This window comes from Cajanus cajan, chromosome 5 (assembly GCF_000230855.2).
Source record: "Cajanus cajan strain Asha chromosome 5, NIPB_CcT2T_4, whole genome shotgun sequence".
Lineage (NCBI taxonomy): Eukaryota > Viridiplantae > Streptophyta > Magnoliopsida > Fabales > Fabaceae > Cajanus > Cajanus cajan.
In genome coordinates this window covers 61,991,019-61,997,351 of record NC_138521.1, presented here as the reverse complement: position 1 = coordinate 61,997,351, position 6,333 = coordinate 61,991,019, and the positions used below count along the sequence as shown (strand labels likewise).

At 36.7% G+C, this 6,333-nt stretch overlaps 2 protein-coding genes across 2 annotated transcripts; one reads left to right on the top strand and one right to left on the bottom strand.

Moving 5' to 3' along the window:
* Nucleotides 1–310: 310 nt before the first annotated feature.
* LOC109812108 (plastid transcriptionally active protein) lies at nt 311–1,325 on the bottom strand. The gene is made up of 3 exons (XM_020375984.3): nt 1,184–1,325; nt 953–1,101; nt 311–729 (listed from the first exon to the last, which is right to left on the bottom strand). The coding sequence occupies exons 1-3, from the start codon at nt 1,301–1,303 to the stop codon at nt 687–689; spliced, it is 312 nt and encodes a 103-aa protein (XP_020231573.1). The 5' UTR covers nt 1,304–1,325; the 3' UTR covers nt 311–686.
* Nucleotides 1,326–1,573: 248 nt separating this feature from the next.
* On the top strand, nt 1,574–4,831 carry LOC109812107 (uncharacterized). The gene is made up of 3 exons (XM_020375983.3): nt 1,574–3,511; nt 3,795–3,885; nt 4,319–4,831. Exons 1-3 carry the CDS (start codon nt 1,574–1,576, stop codon nt 4,507–4,509), a joined length of 2,220 nt encoding a protein of 739 aa, XP_020231572.1. The 3' UTR covers nt 4,510–4,831.
* The last annotated feature ends 1,502 nt before the right edge of the window (nt 4,832–6,333 follow it).

The window sequence follows — 6,333 nt, the reverse complement described above, 5'->3', positions numbered from 1 at the left end:
GCCTATCATTGACTGCAATTTCTTGTCCAAATAACATTCCCGTTGCAGACAAAATGTGATTTCTCAATTATTGCTGTGATGCTGTCCAAATATCTAAATATTAGATACTTCATTTTCTTACAGAATTTAACCTGACAAATGTGATTTCCCAGTTACTGCTGTCCACACATATTACCTTTCAATATGTGCTAATGGACTAAAGTAAGCAAAAAGCAACAGGGTCAGCGGGAAAATAAGCATACTAAGCACCTTATAAACATGACCAAAACCACCTAATGCAAGTTACAACATACACAGAACATGAAGAAGATAATAAATAATTCACCAAGTTATATTTTTAAGCTTATAATGAAACTTAGCCACTTTAATAGGCAAAGTAAGTTTAAAGTTCATCAGCAGCACCGCCTCATTTGCTACAGGTGATTGACATGATGTCATTGCATTGCAGCACTAACCACATTAAAAAAAGATGACATCTTTCTCCACTGATTTTTGCAAGCGGAGATTTATTACATAAATATTGCTTAGCTCTTATTCTATTACTAGGAAGGCAATTCAATCGGAAGAGCAAATGGCGAAGATGTGCAAGCTCTCAGATGCAGTAAAATACAATTGAACAAGTCGCTAGCACAATCATCATATTCTAAAGAACAAAATAAATGCAGCACTATCTATCTCTTAATAGGTCATTCATAGCCTTTTCCCAGACAATTCAGACAGCGTTGAACCCTGCAAAACCAAGAGTAAGCATTAGAAAACTGGATTAACCCCAAAAGTCCCGGTGCTTGATGTTAACTCGAAGAAAGTAAATTTCAAACAAAAGAATAATTTCCTTGCAATTCAACTAGAAGACAACCCCAATAATCAAATTATCTTCCTTGTGTTACATTTTCTAACCCCGCATCAAACCAGGCATAGCATGAACATGAAGCAGGGAGAAGCGAAACCTAACCTGTTTCCTTCGCAAGTGGGACAAACGCAGGGGTTAATTGCAATAGGGTCAAACATTGGAGACCAAGCTATGGTGGCGTTCCCATTGCACAGTTTGCATATATAAAACCCCTTCCCTCTACAAGCCCTACACGGCAACCCAACTTTTTCCTACAAACAACTTGTCCCATTACATGAATTTCCAAATAAAATAGGACAAAGGTATGAACTATGAAGTTTAGATAATCTTTACCCGTTTCTTCTCGGATGCAAACCGAAGGGCTTTGATGGTAGCAGTAGAAGCCAAGTTCATAGTAGCTACTCCACCAACGATAACTGCAGCCATCCTAACCAATGGCCTTAGATTATTCATGCCTTCCAATATCTATGCTTCTTCCTCTTCTCAAACCCAATTTATCAAACACCTCATCCGCACCATAACACAAGCCGTCACATAATAAGTAGTTGAGTACAGTATCGACAAAACGACTTGCGTTTCACTTTTCATAAACACGTGTACGACGTGTCGTTTTGGTTATTTTGAGTTTCCACATCATCCTGTGTTGTTGCGGCGGCAGAGTTGGTTGCAAGTACGCTTCAGCGGTGAAAGTACATTGAAGAAGAACGCATCTTCTTCGATGAAATGAAATTCGTCATTGCGAAGAATCCCATTAATCTTCTCAACTCTCAGGGCTCGCTTGTTCTCTTTCGCGCCCCTTCAGTTGCTCGCAATTCTCATCACAGTTCGAGCGTGAAATGGACACGCGGTTCCAACCCCCTCAGCTTCTCGTTTTCTTCCCTGAGAGCTTCGTGTGCTTCTTCCTCCAACGTCTACGGAGGTTGGGAAGATCTCGGCAATTCAGACGCGCCTGGTGAGTTCGACGCGTTGCGCAATTTTCTCGTTTCTGTCGGGATCGATGATAGGAAGAACGTTTTCGTGTTCCTTTTCGGCCTCGTTTGTGCGATGGCGATTTCTAGGGTTAAGGTTTCTTCTATTGTGGTTCTCCCTGCTTCCGCGTTGGTTTTCGCCGTTGGTTTCGCGGTAGGGTTTTTCCGAAGCGGAACGTTCGGTGAGGTGAGGGCGAGTGCGAGTGCGAGTAAGAGGAGGGAAAAGGAGGAGAATTCGAAGCTTTCTTCGGAGAAATTGAGGAGTTTGATGGAGTTTTTTGACGAGCTTGATCTTGTGGTCAATAACTTGAAGAGTGATGTGCAAAGTGCTATCAGCAATAATAAGATTCGAGTGGATGATTTTTATGGTTATCTTGAAGTCACGGACAAGATTAAATTTTCGGCTAAGAATGCTAGGAATGTTGTTAGGGCTTTAATTGATAATGAGGAAAACTCTGGTGGTGTTTTGGTTGAGAACCATAAGAGTGGTAGAAGAAAGAAACAAGTTGGAGAAGGTGGCTACCAGATGCTACAGTCTTTAAGCAGTTTGTTTGGGGAAAATTTGTTTAGCTCCAATTCCACCAAAGTAAGAGAAAATGTTAAGCCAGAGGTAATGGATAGGACATTGGATCAAACTCGAGGAAATGGTACTGTGCCACCAGTTGAAGACAGGGCTTTGAATTTGTCTGATGATCACAAGGGAAATCGGAAGCTGGATTTGGATCCTTCTCAAGACTCATCTACGAACTCTGTTTTGGATATGGGAAAAGGTGAAAGAATAAGAACTACTCCCGAGGGAGAAAATATTGGCTTAGGGGACATTCATAGAAGTGCTAATAAATTCTTTGACAGTAAAGAGTATAGTTACCGGAACAAAGGATTGAGGTTCACAAATAATCGCAGCTTCTCTTTGAAGATGGATTCCAGCAGCATAACAGACATGTGGGAATCCCATGTTGATTCTGAAACCTTTAAAGTCAGAACAAAACACATGGGAAGTGAGTCTTCTTTTTTGCAGGAGCAGCTGCTTAATCGAGGTCAAGAGACTTTCAGGTCTTCTCATGACAAGAGGGAGGGTGGATCTGACAGGCCTCAGTATAAAGATGATACGGTGAATTACGATGATCATCGCAATCATTCAGATGATTTGTCTGCAAATGAGAATGATTTCAATGCCCCTCCATCTGCAAAATTTTCAGATGATATGATGTTTGATAGGTATCTTGCTGAAGCAACAGACCTTCTTAAACATGCAAAAGAGTTTATAAAAGGTAGGCAGGGTGAAGAGCAAGCCGAAATCATGTTATATAGGTCCGCAAACTTACTATCCAAAGCTGTCGACTTGAAGCCCATGAGTTTGTTGGCTGTAGGCCAGTTAGGAAACACTTACCTTCTTCATGGAGAATTAAAGTTGAAGCTTAGTCGGGAATTGAGAACTCTTCTTTCTGGGAGCATCCAACCTTCATCTGGAAAACACAATAGAATATTGAAGGGACTGAGGAATAAAATCACTAGTAAGGAAGAAGTTGCACCCTTTCTTATTGATGTCTGTGAAGAGTGTGAAGAGCTACTTGTGAAGGCAGGCAGAAAGTATAGGCTGGCATTGTCAATTGATGCAAATGATATGAGAGCTCTGTATAATTGGGGCCTTGCTCTTTCATTCCGAGGCCAATTGATAGCAGATATTGGTCCGGTATGCATTATTCTTGACATCATTAAATTACCTTTTTCAGTTCTTCAATCAGTTTGTTAGAATACTGCTTTCTTCCATTTATGTGTAGGCAGTGTAGCCACAATAACGTATTAAATTTAGTTAGCAGCTAAATTGATTCTATAGATTAGTAATTTGTTTAATTTGATCTTTTGTGCCTTGAATGTTTTCCTTGACATGAATTCTTCTTCTAGTTTGCTAATACTTACCTTTGTTGTACATTCTATTTCTGCATCAAAGTTTAATGTATCTTCAAATATCACAGGGTGCTGCTTTTGAAGCTGAAAGAGTATTCCTTGCTGCAATTGACAAGTTCGATGCAATGCTAATAAAAGGCAATGTTTATGCGCCAGATGGTATTGTGTCTATATTCCTAAATTTTTCATTTATGATTTTCACATACAGCATACCGGTGCAACTACAACTAGAGAATATTATGCTGACAGATTCTGTATAAAGTATATTGCCTTCTATGAACTGTTAGAATTTAAGCTCATAAAGCTTGTATCTATCTCAAAATAATTCTAAGATGTCTCTGTACGAAGAACTGCATTAAGAACATACACATGTATTATAGCCTGAGATACGCACACAATTTTACACCAACTTCACATAAGTTGCTAGCTATGTTTGATGGCATTGAAATTTTTTGCTTAGAAAATGTTTGTCCCAGGTATCAAACTGTTCTATGGATGTCACCAGTTTTTTCCTTTCATTTATCCTTTTTTTGTTAGAGCATTTCGGAAGTCTTCTTGGCTTTAACATGGATTCTAACATGTTGAATTGCAGCTTTGTTCAGATGGGGTGTAGCATTGCAGCAACGATCTCGCTTAAGGCCAGGAAGTAGTAAAGAAAAGGTGAAGTTACTGCAGCAGGCTAAAAGGTTATATGAAGATGCCCTTCATATGGACTCCAATAACATGCAAGTTAAAGACGCCTTATCCTCCTGTGTCGCTGAACTTAATTATCGACAGTTTTAGCCAATTCATGGAAACACTTACCCAGAAGAATCATTTTGCTTTCAATCCCTTGTTCGCATATATGTTATATCTGCCCTTGATCCAGCACCAGCGGCATGTATATTTGCATAAGTGGTCTTCGACACAAATGAGTTATGGTCCTGTGTCATCGTCTTTGTATTGATTCTCCCATGAATCAGATAAAGACAGCACGTGTAATAACAGTAATAATAAGTATAAATTGTAACCAATTTTCCTTACATTTTTCTATCCTAAAATTCCTGTCAACACAATTACCATGAATTTTCATTATCGGTATAGGAAACAATTTTATTTATGCACAGTTGTGGAGGCACACAGTTTCCTACTTCCTTTCTTGTGATACACACGTTCTGATCATTATTCTTCTTAATTTTGCATGGGTCCTTGGCATTCACATCAACCAAACCCAGCTTGAAGCACTCTACCTTCTTGAGGATTACTGTATAGGTTCAACTACAATCACTTTCATTCAGTTGCAACTACTCAATTAATTTCTAGATATTATGATGTCAGGGAGATTTCACTCATGGGAAAGATGAGGATTCGTATCAGATCTTTAATTTTCTGTCAACTTCTGATGGCGTCCACCCGTTTTATTTCACAGAAAATGTAGGCTTTTATTGTTCTAATATTTTGTTGTCTATAGATCTTATTTGACCAATTACTGTTGGAACCAAAATCATGACATATGAGTCATCTTACCCCTCAATTGTTTTGATAATAATAAATATAATTAAATTTTATAGAAAGCCTAAGTAACATGCTTTAACAAAATAATTTCGAGTGAATAAAAGTGATTTGGTTTAAATCATAAGGGAAGACTCAAAGATATTCATATTTAAATAAACTTATGATCAAAGCACCAATGTTTTAAGAGACATTCAATACATGTCTTTACAACAAGGTGTGTCTGATACTTGTTTTTATCATAATAGTCCAAATGAGTTGTTAAAAACGTCCAGAGCTTTATGGGAAAACCTTTTGTCTTTGACAAAGATTTGGTATCCGAGTAAAAACGAATATAATCCAACACTAATACATCTTGTTCATAACTACTTCATGAAATATATTGTCTTCTATGCAAAGACAAATATGTGAAACAAGAAGCCTTTATTTGAAGCAGTGAAATAGATATATAAAGAATAAAAATACTTTCAAATTATCTATACAAAAGTGAAAACTATCATAAATGTTTGTTTATCAGTTTTCACTAACCTTCTCTCTCTTCATAGAGAAAGAAAACAATTTTCTTTTCATACAAACATAAAGACTTAATTAAGATATTTAATATCGTATCAAAATGAAATTCGATGTGAATTATGATACAAATAAGATCTTATTTCTCTTAGGTAAAGAAATTTATGTAAATTATGATATATGATTTGTTGAACAATCTTCTTTGCATTTTGGATGACACTTTGGTTTAAAACTCGTATTTAGTCTTAATTTTTTTTACATAGTTATATTGCTAAAATTGCTATGTCATTTTTTACATACATATTGATCATAATTATAGGCAATCTTATATCATTTAGTGAAAAATTACCACTCTTCAAATTAAGTAAGTCAAGATAGAAATAACAAAAATGAAAAGTAAATTTTTACTTAATTATAAGGAGTATTTCTCTCAAGAGAATGATACATTCTAAATATTTTGAGAGGTACGAACCACTCCTCACAACTTTCATAATTCTTCAAAATTTTCCTAACAATGTCGCATTATTCCTCTTTTATAGTAAGTAAATGATTTACATTTTATAAAAGAAAAACTAACCCTTAAATGAGTCCTACTACTTCCTTTAA